We start from the raw sequence: 13,823 nt of genomic DNA on the forward strand, positions 1-13,823 counted from the left end.
ACTCCCTACTGGAGTTATCTCCTTCACCTGGGGGTGGGGATGGAGTGTGTGATAGTTAACTTTCTGTGTCAATTTCACTGAGCCATGGGATGCCCAGTATCTGGTTAAACATTATTTCTGAGTGTGTCTGTGAGGGTGTTTCCAGAAGAGATTAGCATATGAATTGGCAGGCTGAGTAAAGCAGAAGACCCTGGCTGGGCGGGCATCATCAGATTAGTTGAAGACCCGCATGGTACAAAAAAGTGGAGTGTGCTGCTGCAATGACCTCCTGCCCTGGGTGCTCCTGGTTTACACATCAGACTGACTGGCATCTACACCATTGGCTCTCAGGCTCTCAGGCCTTTGAACTACATCCCTGGCATTCATGGGCCTCCAACTTGCAGATGTGGATCAAGGGACTTCTCAGTTTCCATACTTGCCTGAGCCTTCAATACCTTATAATATATAAGCATTTTTGGCCCATTTCTCTTAGTTTATAATTAAAATTAAAGGGTTAAGAAAAAATACACACTGAAGCACATAGTGGTAAAGAGGCATCTTACTGCAACTTAATCTCAAATCATTCAGGAAGAAAAAATATATATACATATTTATTTATATATATATATATATACACACACACACACACACATATATTTAAGTTTACTTAAGTTTGAAATTATTTCAAAATTAAAAACTAGAAAAGGGGGAAAGGAAAAGAGGCATACTCCAAGCAGAATATTTTCATCTCCTTTTATTGAAGGAAATAAAACTTGTGCCGCAAGAGGCAGTGGTACCTCACAGCATGACAAGGTAGCCAATGGGACTGACGTGACAAGCCACAATGCTGGCCAGAGGTCCTATCATAGTGGGAGGACCAAAACCACAAAGATAGCAGGAGGTAGCAAACATCCCCAACACCCAGTGCAAGCATTTCCATTTGCAGAGAGCTTGGCCATGCATTGTAAAAACAGGGTCCCCTCACAGCTGGCAGAGTATCTTATCAAGTAGTCAAATCCATCCAAAACTAACACATAGTTTCAGAGTTGGAGATCCTTCCCTCTGGCCCAAAAACTCAGGCCATCCGAAGATCTAAGTTAATCTTTCAGCTTCTTATCCCAGATGGAAAAAGAGACTGAGTTCTTGAAACAACACACAGGGTACAGCTGGACAGAGGTTGATACCTAGCTTTGTTCTAAAAGCAGCGAAAATTTTTTTTCCCTGACTTCTCACACTGTTCTCACCCAGCATGTGCCCTAGGAAACCTCTCAATGTTCTAAACAAAGACAGAATTGGGGCAGCAGCCTAGGGGATGTAGGGAGTCAAAAGCCGCTACATAGCCAAGAACTTTTCACAAGAAATAGCATGGGGAGCACTACTAGTTGAAGATCCTCCCAAATAGCTGCTAGAAGCACACACACAGAAAAAACATGGTAGCTTTCTCTCCCATATCAGGATCAGCTGCGCCAAAGCCATGGTCCAGGAAGATGAGCCATTTCATGTCCCCGGCAAATTATCACGGCACTCCTCACACTGTTCCAATTTTCAAGTACAATAGGTGTTTGGGCAGTTCAGTCTCAGAAAAGCAAGCACTAAAGAAATCTCAACTGATAACAAATTGATTATTATTATAAAGCCAAAAATTTAGAGAGTCAAGAGCTGACTGGAGGGTGTGAGACTGGGGTGGGAAGAGAAGATTTTGCTGTGTAGAAACAGGAGTCCGAAGATTTATTGATATAAGCCCTTGATCATAAATCATCCTCACAACCACAAATTGGGAGAAAATTCCTTATTAAGAAATGGCCATCATCTGATTAGTCAGTTGCAGTTCTCTTCAACGCTGGACACATGGTTTTTAAGGGTCAAAGTCATGAGAGCACTAGACCAGGAAATGGGAGGAGCTAGGCAAGGAAGAGAGGGCATCAGGGGTTGGAATTTCTAAAATGAGCATTTATTTCACAGAAGTCTTGGCACAATGAGGCTGGAGGAAGCGTGGTTTTAGTGATTGTTCTTGGTCGCCTCCTTTGCTGCTGCAATCAGTGGAGTGAGGCTGGAGAGGGGCTTGGCAATCTTCAGGAACTGATGCTAGAAAGAAAAAAAAGAGCAAAGATGCATGACTATTTACCATTCTTCCTCAGTAATCACCATAAGATGTTAGGGGCATCCATATTTGCACAAGGTGCTGCCTGGAAAGCTTCAAATCATCCCCAAGTTGAATGACATCTTTAAAAGCTAAAGAACCATTTTGGAAAGCAAAGCTGTTGGGCAGTATCTACCTACTACTTAAATACACACATCTATGTTATATCCCAGCATTTCCACTTGCAGGTATATTTCCATAAGAAATGAGCTTGTGTATCCACCAAAAGACACACTCAAGAACATTCATAGCAGTTTTACTTACAACAGTCAAAACTAAAAGGAATGTCTAAGAGAATGAAAGAATGAAATGTTGTATTTTATAATACTATACTGAAAATCACACAGCAATCTAAAAGAATGAATAATTGATACACTGACAATGGATGAATCTCACAGACATTATGTTGAGTGAAGGAAGCCAGACAAGAGAGATTTCATATTGTATGATTTCGTTTTATATTAGGTATGACTAAATGGTGATAATTGGAATAATCATCTCTGGGGAAAGGTATTGACTGATCATGACCCAATGGTATATTGTAATACTGCATTTCAGGAACACTGATCTAGGGATTTATTACTCTCTCTTTGAATCCAATAAAGCCTTCAATAGCTTGGTCCTTTCCCAGATCACTTTTACTGGACTATACTTTGGGCCACACCCCTAACTATTAAAGAAGACCATTTTGGAGAAAACACTGTATGAAAACTGCATCTACATTTTCAGCAAAATTGTTATGGAAAACAATTCATTATGTAACTCAGAGCCTCTTAACTAAAAATGATTTTTCTTACATTTAGTAGTAAAAAGGCTTTGTGTCTTGAGGAATTTATGTTTTTCCATTTGATAAGAAATATAGAAGCTATCACATTTCCTTTCTGTCCTAGTCACCAGGAAACTGAGAACCAAATTTGATGTTTAAACAAACCTAACTCAGATGATTAGCGTATTTGATCTTCTGCCATCCTTATAAGTCCTTTTTTTAATCATATTGTATATTATATAGGCATATATACACATTCATTGCTGGAAGTTGCTTCATGTTCTTTTTGGACAGAGATAGGATATAAAAGGCACTGAAAACAAGAAATTAATATGAAAGATTCAAGTAAAAGATTTTGACTAAATCATAAAGATACAAATTCTAACATAATACCCTACGTATTTTTGTCCATATATGTGTTCCCACAGGAGAAACAGATGTGAAGCTTTTGTGATTTAAGATACCCCAAAAAAAAAAAAAAAAAGATACCCAAAATCATGGTTTTGAATATTTACAATGTACAGTAACAAGTTTAAGAGCCATTGTTAACAAATCACATGTTTCTATAACTTCCCTCTGGGTTGAGAAAGCAGCATGATCCAAGATCCATCTGGGAGGCCTCAGTTTCCTACTCCGTATAATAAAGTATAAGAGATAAGCCCTAAAGCCTTTTCAGTTTTAGCACTCTTTGAGACAAAAGAGCAGTGGCCAAGAGCATACACACTTGAGAGCCCAATGGACATGGGTTAAAACCCTGGGTCCGGGATCCCTGGGCGGCCCAACGGTTTAGCGTCTGCCTTCGGCCCAGGGCATGATCCTGGATCCCGGGATCGAGTCCCACATCGGGCTCCCTGCATGGAGCCTGCTTCTCCCTCTGCCTGTGTCTCTGTGTCTCTCATGAATAAATAAATAAAATCTTAAAAAAACAAAAACAAAAACACCCTGGATCCACTGAATATTAGCTACATAATCATGGAAAAGTCACCAAACACTTGAAACCTCACTTGCCCACCTATAAAAATGGGAATAGTAGAACCTATAAATCACAGGGTGGTCATAAAGAACAGATGAAAATATAAAGCACTTAGTGCCTACAGTGTGGTAGATTCAATATAATGCATTTATTGTTACTTAGGTGTCAGGAAGAAAACTCTAGAGGGCACTAATCTTTCAATTATAATTTGGTACCTAATTAACAATATCTTCACCAATTATAGGCTTAGAGTACTATCTGAATTATTTTCCCATGCCTAGGATTTCCAGAGCAAATCGCATATGGAAGGCAAACGGAACCTACATGGTATTGCCTGATACAAGGTATTTTCAGTCCCAAAGGATCCTAGAGACTAATGGGTTACAGTTGGTAGAGCCCAAATCTCAAATCTAATGGACCAGTGCTCTGTAAATCCATAACCCTGACTACAAAGAGATGCTAAATATGTTCTAGAAGGTAGCATTTCAATGAAAGTGAATACTTTAAGTAATTTCATTCAATTCAATAAATATTTTCTGAATATTTTCTAAGGTCCTAGGTATAAGAGGAGACCCAGAAATTAAAAAGATAGAAGTTATAATCTAGTGGGAAAGACATTCATAACTAACTTTAACACAGTAGGTATGCCCTGCCTTGCTAAGTTGCTCTTGGTCCTCATAATAAAGTAACCAACTATGCATGCCTACAGATTAATCACCATCATAAAGCTGAATGTGATACTTATGTGGTGGCCTGCTAAAAGCAGTTTTTGCAACCGTGTGAAATAATTATGTAATTTTAGGACTAAGCAGGTGAAGTATAAAAAGCTTGGTAAACCCTCGACTCCAGGGTCCCCACAACTCTAATTCAGGCAAAACAAGAGTGCTGATGAAAGTTACAGGCAAAGTTCAACAGGAGCTCAAAAACTAGATTTTTAAGCTGAGTCTAAGAACATGTACAGAATTTAACAGACTGAGAAAGAGCCTCAGGGAATAATATGAACAAAGGTCCAGAGATAAAGGCAGTTAGGGAACTAGGAATATAAACTGAATGTGGGAAGTGTAGGAAAGAAGCCTAATAGTGCCTTACAGACAAAAATGAAGCAAAAAAGTCTTGGTTTAGTGATCTCTTGAATTTGGAGCTTCCCTGCATAGAGACAATTACCTGCAGCAGCTCTTTAGCTGAACCTCTCTTCTCCACATCCATCTCAAGACAGCGGTTCAGAAAGTCCCGGAAGAAAGCTGACAGCTTCTCTGGGTTCTGAAGCTCTGGGGTCCCATTGGTGGCAATGAGGTACAAGGCCTGGCAATACAAACGGGAGAATCACCTTAAGCTCTAGCGGGAGTTCTTAAGTGCCCAGACCTATCCTCTAGAAAGATGGTCAGCTGCTTTATGCCTTTAGGACACAAAGAGTAGCTTTGGTATACTGGAAAGAAAACGACCTAAGGATCAGAGTTAACATTTAAAAGGCCATGTGACCACATGCAAGCCAGTGAACTTCCAAATTCCTCATCTGTAAAATAGGGATGAGAATAGTACCTATCTTACAGGTCTGTAAAAATAAAACAAGATAGTATTTTGGAAAGCACTTATAAACTTATAAAGTGTGTTCCAGACCCATGGGTTTATTATTATTCTTGATTATAGATCTAAAGGGTTTATTATTCACTTATTCACTTAGCCTGGTTAGTTAAACACTTATCTTCCACTTGCTGGAGGAAATTACTCCTGATGTCTTCACCTTAGTCACCTAAGAACTGTTTTCTTCTAATAAGAGAGGAATATAAAAATAAAGTGTTCCATAAAGCAACAATATGTTTCCCTGTTACCTCCCTGTCTCCTAACATAAACAATCTTATGAGACAGGTTTTTTTTTTAAAAAAAAAGCACTCAGCACTTTAATTCATAAAGTATTTACACAAACACTATCTCATTTAAAGACCACAATAAATATGAATAATAGACCAGGCAAGAATCATCATCCTCATTTCACAGATAAAGTCCAGAAACATGAAGAAATATGCCTGGGACCAAGTTATTCATATGAGCTTATGTCCTCTGATTCTAATGTGATTCCAGTTTTATTTCTATCACACCCTACTGATCATCATCTTCAATAGGCCACTGTAAGATGGGGCAAGATGGTATGTAGAATCAGAGAGCAAAGCTGGGACCTTTGGGCAGTTTCAGTTTGGTACACTGAAGCACTTTCCAATAATCAGAGCTATCCAAGAGGTAACCAGTTAAGATAAGACCACATATCAACACCAAAACACACACAATTCCTGCACTGGATGGAAGGTTCCAAGAAATGAGAAAATAAAAGCCATCAGAATAATTCTCTTATCTGCCCGTGACCAAAATTACTATTTGCATTTGTGTTCATATACTCTACCTTCCCTCTCTTATTATAATGGATAAATTGTCCATACTCGAATCTCATACTCTTTCCTTCAATATTTGATCCAACACCTCTCATGTACTTAAGGATATCACTCCTACAGGTATCACTTCTCTCTTGTATATGACTACATTCCTCCTCTCCACTACATTATTCTTATCAGCAACACAAACATGTTAAAAATAATATCTTAAAAAAATAAAACCAAAACCCTCAAGTTCCTGCTCCATTTCTCTGTTCCCTTAAAAGCAAAATTTCTTAAACACTATAACTGCTTCACATGCCATCTCAACAACTTCTTCCCTTCTGATAGATTTACTTTAATCAGGCTTTCATTTCATTGCTATGACTCCACTGATACTGTCAAGCTCATCACTAAGCTCCACATTGGCAAATCTAATGTTTATTTCTCAGTCTTACATGATCTATTAGTGACATTTTACATGGTGGTCCATCCTTCTTCTGTGAACACTTCGTTGTCTTGGCCTTCAGGACACACTTCTCTCAGTTCTCCTCCTACTAATAAGGCTACTCCTTAGTCTACTTTGCTAGTTCTTCCAACCTGTAAGCCTGAGAGTACCCCAGGGCTCAATACTTAACTCTTATTTCCTGGTGAGTGATTGCATCAATCTTCTATGCTTTAAGTAAACGAACGATATATTACCTCCTGACAAATTTATAGCCCTGACCTCTCACCCTTGAACTCCAGACTCATATGCCCAATTCTATTCAATATCTCCACTTGGGTGTCTAATAAACATTTCAAATCACCACATTCAAAACCAACTTGGTTATCCCATTTTACCTGCTCTTCAACCATCTCAGTAAATGGCACTTAATTTTTTCAGCAGTTAGGGTCCAAAATCTTATAGGCATTGTTGATTCCTCTTTCTCTGATACCTATTTTCATCTTGTCAGCTGTATATTCAAGGTATTTCCTGATTTTAACCACTCTTTATTACTATTGCCACCAATACAGTCCAAGCCACCATTCTTACCTGAATGATTATCATAGTATTTCAGTCTGTTTTCCATAAAAGCAGTCAAAATGGTTAATTTATAACATAAATTAGGTTATACTACTCCTCAGCTCAAAATCCTCGAATGGCTTCCAATCTCTTACAGAATAAAAGCCAAGTTCTCACAATGGTCACAAGGTCTTACCCGATTCGGGCCCCCTGCTAGTTCTCTGACCTTATCTACTATCCTCCACCCTGTCCACTCTCTCAGGGACATTGCCTCTTTGGTTTTCTTCAGGATACAACGAGTGTGTTCTTCAATTAAGTCCTTTGTATACTTGATACCTGGGAAACCCTTGCATCAGATTAATCTCATGGCTTGCTCCTTCAGGTTCCTGCTCAAGTAATTTATGAGAGGACTTCCTTCTCTACTCAAAATAAAATAGCACACTTCTCCCTCTTTCCCAGTTACTCTCTCTTAAGCCTCTTACTCAGCTTTTTTTCCACAGTACTTACCCCTTCTGTTACTATATATTAATTTTTTCATAGCATTAGAACAGTTTCTTTTACATTATAGGAACTCAAATAATTGTTTAATAAATGACTATTAATATATCTTTTCTTTGAGTATTTATATTTATTTAAAATCCAACAATGCCTAGTTTTATCCAGAAAAGCAGATCCAGGTTGAAGACTGTTGGGAATAGTCCAAGTCCCATTTCCTGGGACTAAAGACAATAGCCCAAACATTTTGAAATGGGACTAATAACACTCACTCTCAAAGGATTTTCATTGAGGTATGGGGGCTCCCCTTCAATCATTTCGATGGCCATGATGCCCAGGGACCAGATGTCAACCTTGGGCCCATAGGCTTTCCGCGTCACAACCTCTGGTGCCATCCAGTATGGAGTTCCCACCATGGTGCTCCGTTTGCTCTGCTCTGGGGTGATCTGGGCACAGAATCCAAAATCAGCTAGAAAAAGAAAAGAAGGAATGGACTTATATTTAGGATATTCCTTCCATAAGTATTGATTATGTGCCTATCTCTAGGTGTCAAGTTCTGCCTGACTCCCAGCCACTGCAATCCCTTGTCTCTCCAGGGCTAGAATCATGTGACTGCCACCTGCATGACCAGCTCTTAGCCTGTTCTCTATTTAACCTTGAAAACAAGCAGGAAGAAATATCATTTCTGGCCTCCTACTACTCCTCAAACTAGAAGAAATAGGCATTAAAATCTAAGCTGCCCAGTTTGGCCTTGATTACTTGCCCCAATTCTGCTTTCTTCTTGAAGACCATTCCCATGCCTTAGAATCTGGCAATTGAGGTCCTTGCTTTATTTCCTGGGCATGAGTCCCAGACTTAAACCCCAAGCATGGCCCTGCTTTAATCAGTTTCTCAACCTGTGCCTCTGGACAAAGATTGCTAACAATCTTCCCATAGCTGCCCATCTACCTGTAACACACCTGTTTGTCTGGATTACTGGTCCTTACACTTTTGAATAAAATGTTCTGCTTATAGTTCATTCACATTAAATTGTAATTATGTGTTTATTTAAATTATGAGGCCTTTGATAGGAAGGACTATGTCTTCTTATTCATTTTTTTTTATTCCTAGAGGGCCCAAGTATAACAGACATTTGATAAAAGTTTACTGAATGAATGAATCAAAGAAATTACACTGAACTCTATTTTGTAATCACGTATTTCATGTCTTCAGTATTGGAATGAGAGCTACTTGAAAACTGGCAAAAGTATCCTTGGTGCCCAGCACAGGACCTAGCAGATAGTGGGCATTCAGTAAATTTTTTGGTTAAATATATAGATGAATGAACAAAATAAATCACACCCTGTAAAGTACTGAGTAATATAAAGAGCCTGCCTATCTCAGGAAATAAAGACATACTTCATTTTATTGCACATCACAGGTTTGTGGTAACTCTGTGATCAGCAAGTCTGTCAGTGCCATTTTTTCCAACAGCATTTACTCACTTCATGTCTCTGTGTTATATTTTCTAACTTTTTTTTTTTTTTTTAATTCATGACAGACACAGAGAGAGAGGCAGACATAGGCAGAGGGAGAAGCAGGCTCCCTGTGGGAAGCCCAATGCAGGACTCAATCCCAGGACTCCAGGATCATGACCTGAGCCAAAGGCAGATGCTCAACCACTGAGCTACCCAGGTGCCCCTAACTTTTTCATTATTATTATAATATTCGTTATGATAATCTGTGACCAGTGATCTTTGATGTTTCTAATGTAACTGTTTTGGGACACCAGGAACTATACCTATAAAAGATGGGAAACTTAAATTGATAAATGTGTATATTCTGACTGCAGACATGGTGGAAATAGAGAACTAGCATGAGAAGTGGGGCCTGAAGATGTGACTGAATTGCCACAATCTCATGATAAAACTTGAACAGATGAGGAGTGGCTTCTCATGGATGAGCAAAGAAAATGGTTTCTTGAGAAGGAATCTGCTCCTGGTGTAGATGCTGTGAAGATGGTTGAAATGATACAAAGCATTCAAAATATTACATAAACTAAATTGGTAAAGCAGGGTTTGAAAGGATTGACTCCAATTTTGAAAGCAGTTCTACTGTGGGTAAAATGCTATCAAACAGCATCGCATGCTACAAAGAAATCATTTGTGAAATGGAAGTTGATGCAGCAAACCTCATTATTGTTTTATTTTAAGAAATTACCACAGCCACCCCAGGCTTCAGCAACCATGACCCTGATGAATCAGCAGCCATCAACATCGAGGCAAGACCAGCACAAAGATTATGACTCACTGAAAGCTCATATAATGGTTAGCATTTTTTAGCAATAAAGTATTTTTTTGGGACACGTGGGTGGTTCAGCAGTTGAATGGGCTCAGGGCGTGATCCTGGGATCCCAGATCGAGTCCTGCACCAGGCTTCCTGCAGGGAGCCTGCTTCTCTTCTCCCTCTGCCTCTGTCTCTGCCTCTCTTTCTCTGTGTCTCTCGTGAATAAATAAATAAATCTTTTTTAAAAAAGTATTCTTTTTAATTAAGGTGTGTACCTTTTTTTTTAGACATAATGCTATTATACCCTTAACTGACTATGATATAGTGCAAATATAACTTTTATATACACTGGGAAAAATTCATTTGACTTGCTTTATTACAAGGTTTGTTTTACTGCAGTGGTCTGGAACTAACCTGCAATATCTCCAAGGTGTGCCTGTAAGTAGACAGTGCTGAAGTCTCTTCCCCACCCGCCCCCTTTTACTGAGTCTTGTAGCTACAGTTACATGATTAGCCCCCCCCCCGCCCCCCCCCCACCGCCACAGGGTCCCATCAGGAAGAGAAGTATTATCACTCCTACTCACTTAGCTTGACAGAGCCATCCATTCCCAACAGGATGTTGTCACTCTTGATGTCTCTGTGAATGACCTGGTTCGAATGCAGAAACTCCAAAGCCTGCAGGCACTGTTGAAGTGGGAGGGCAAGGGGAGAGAGAAAGGACTTACAAATGAAGACTTAGAGAAAATCAACTAATCCAACCTCCTCATTTTATGACAAAGTGAGGTCCCAGTGAGTAAAGAAGTTGTTCTAAATCTGTAGCAAGGCAGGTCTACAGCCTAGTCTCCCATCTTCTGGCTAGCTAAGCACTCTTCCAACTTGGTGCTGCTTTATGCCTTTTTTATAATATACCTTATTATAATACATCTTACAATAGTTTTCTTTAAGTACAGAAGTTCCTCTGATGTATTTTGGAATTTTATGGGTTTTTTTGGTTTTGGGTTTTTTTTTTTTTAACCAAATATTAGATCCTTAACAAAGAACCTGAGGCCCAAGCAAAACTACTGAGGAAGAATGGAAATGATTTTGTAAAAATAAAACTGGAGGAAAGTGACAAAAGTCTCAGTCATATCTGAGACATATGAAGTCATATTAGAAACAGTGAAGTCAGGAGAAATGTTTTTGGTGAGGAGACAATTTATCCTGTATTGGGTATGTTCAATTTTACATACCTACAAACATTTGCAGACAAATGTTCAGTAGGCAATGAACATATGAGTCTTCTATACAGAGATCTGGACTTGAGATAAATATTTATGAGTCATTTGTAACCAGGTGATTTTCTTTAAGTTATAGAATGGTTGGAACTGGCAAATGTTATAGAAGGTAAGAGGAGAAAGAAAAGAACCTTGGAAAACATGTATAATTAGCAGGCAAAATGAGTAACACAGAGACTGAATGGAACAATGAAAATGCTTGATTCTTCCACTACCTAACAATATCATTCTAAACAAATCACTTACTCTAAGTTACTGTTTTCCCATCTGTAAAATGTGGGGATTAGAAAAGATCATCTCAAGTTTGCTACTAAATCTACTAGTTTGAGTCCATAACACAAAGCTAAAATTTTAGAAGCTTCCACCAACTAAAAAAAACTAAAGATACAAGCCAATTGGAAAATACTATTTAAATGTTCTCAAATTAATATTTCACTAAGAACATACTAATGGCTAAATTAAGAACAAACCAATATTCAGAAGTAGCATTTCTCTGAAAAAGAGTTGTTTTCCTTAGGGAGCTGGAGGCCCTGGCCTTTGGATGTCAAAAATTATATTAAAAAATTGATTTCAAGAAATTAGAACCCTCATACATTGTGGGAGCATAAAATGGTATGGCCACTTTGGAAAACAGTTTGACCATTTCTCAAACAAGCACAGAGTTGCTGTATGAGTGGAAGTTCCACTCCTAGGCATATATACAAGAGAAATGAAAACATTCATCCAAAAATACAAGTACGTAGCATTGTTCATAATAACCAAAAAGCGGAAATAACCCAAATATCCATCAATTAATGGATGATAAATAAATGCAATCCTATATTTTAATAAAAAGAATGAAGCACTAATATATACTATAATATGGATGAACTTTCAAAATACACTAAGGAAAATAAACGAGTGACAAAACGAGCATTTATTTTATGATTCCATTTATAGGAAATGTCCAGAATAAGTAAATCTATAGAGACAGAAAATAGATTAGTGGTTACATAGGGCTGGGAAGGCTGAGAAGTGGGGTGGGTAGGGCAGTACCTGCTAATGGGTAAGGAGGTTTTTGGAGGAGGGGAGTGATGAAAATGTTCTAAAATTGATTATGGTGTGGCTGTACAGCTCCATATATCAAACACCATTAAATTATATACTTTAAAATGGGTGGATTATATGGTAATATGAATTATATCTCAATGAAACTTTTTTAAAAGGGGGATGATTTACGTAGTATTTAAAACTTTTTAGGGACGCCTGGGTGGCTCAGCAGTTGAGCGTTTGCCTTGGGTCAGGGAGTGATCCTGGGATCCAGGATCGAGTCCCACATGAGGCTCCTCACAGAGAGCCTGCTTCTCCCTCTGCCTGTGTCTCTGCCTCTCTCTCTGTGTCTCTCATGAATAAGTAAATAAAATATTTAAAAATAATAAAAATAATAATATTTTTAAAATTTTTATGTAATATTTAAAATTTTTTCCAAGGGCTTTTTGATCCATATGGCACCCCTAAGGTATGTGTACACACACACACACACACACACACACACACACACACACACAATGAATTCCCATTTTAAAGATAAATAAGTTGAGGCAAATTGATTTCCTTAAGTACATATATGCATGTATCCTCAACCAGTGAAAGTCAATTCAGGCCCTGGATGGAAAGCAGGATCAGGCCCTGGATGCAAAGCAGCGCTAAACCGCTGAGCCACCAGGGCTGCCCCGAAAAATGTTTTAGACATTATTGTGGTATGTGGCTTTCCAAAGGGCCACAATATATAAACAGATATGCAGTATATATATGGTATTAATACTTCATGGGGGGAATATGATTAGGAAAAAATGTGTTAAAAGACTCCTTAGGGGAGAGAGGACAAAAAAATTGAGAAACACTGCATTAGCAGTACAGCAGAGAAAAGAAGCCACAGCTCCTAAGAGTCCTGGGCTTGTATTAATTCTTAACCTGTGTGAGTGTGTGTGTGTGTGTGTGTGTGTGTGTGTGTGTGTTCTAGATCCTTGGATTTTTAATGAAAAGGTGATCATATTTTCTAGTATGAAACTGATTTTATATGGCTTTACTTTTCCTACCGTTAATTAAATATACAACTACATTATTTCATCTGAATGCCTCCAGATCTTAAATCATCAGACCCTATAATACTATTAAATTTAACCCTGTTAATATTCTGAACCTAAGCTTCTCCTCTTTCCTTAACTCCCAAACTCTATTATTGGGCTACTGGAAAGTTCCAGTCAGCAAAACACCTAATATCCTCAACTACTCTGAATATTTTCTTCATCTTCTTGCTCTAATAAAAATATGGGTGCCTGGGTGGCTCAGTCAGTTGAGCATCTGGCTCTTGACCTCAGCTCAGGTCTTGCTAGAAATACAAAAAAAATATATGGCTATCCACAGTAGTCAGACAACAAAAATAAAAGGCATCCAAATCAGTAAGGAAGGAGTCAAACTTTCACTATTTGCAGATGACATGATACTTTATATGGGAAACCCAAAAGACCCCACCAAAAAATTGCTAGAACTGATGCACAAATTCAATAAAGTTGCAGGATA

The 13,823-nt window shown here is 38.4% G+C and overlaps 1 protein-coding gene across 4 annotated transcripts in view; it reads right to left on the minus strand.

The window, feature by feature from the left end:
- Nucleotides 1-718: 718 nt before the first annotated feature.
- Nucleotides 719-13,823, minus strand: part of PAK1 (p21 (RAC1) activated kinase 1) — a 141,877-nt gene continuing 128,772 nt past the window's right edge. For all 4 annotated transcript variants that reach the window (XM_055320768.1, XM_055320766.1, XM_055320767.1 and 1 more), the window contains exons 12-15: nt 10,572-10,671; nt 7,995-8,191; nt 5,023-5,160; nt 719-2,064 (exon numbers count right to left, since the gene is read on the minus strand). In XM_055320768.1, coding sequence (XP_055176743.1) covers nt 1,978-2,064; nt 5,023-5,160; nt 7,995-8,191; nt 10,572-10,671 — 522 coding nt within the window. In that variant the 3' untranslated portion in view covers nt 719-1,977. The remainder of the gene's footprint in view (nt 2,065-5,022; nt 5,161-7,994; nt 8,192-10,571; nt 10,672-13,823) is intronic.

This window comes from Nyctereutes procyonoides, unplaced genomic scaffold, assembly GCF_905146905.1.
Source record: "Nyctereutes procyonoides isolate TBG_1078 unplaced genomic scaffold, NYPRO_anot_genome, whole genome shotgun sequence".
Classification (NCBI taxonomy): domain Eukaryota; kingdom Metazoa; phylum Chordata; class Mammalia; order Carnivora; family Canidae; genus Nyctereutes; species Nyctereutes procyonoides.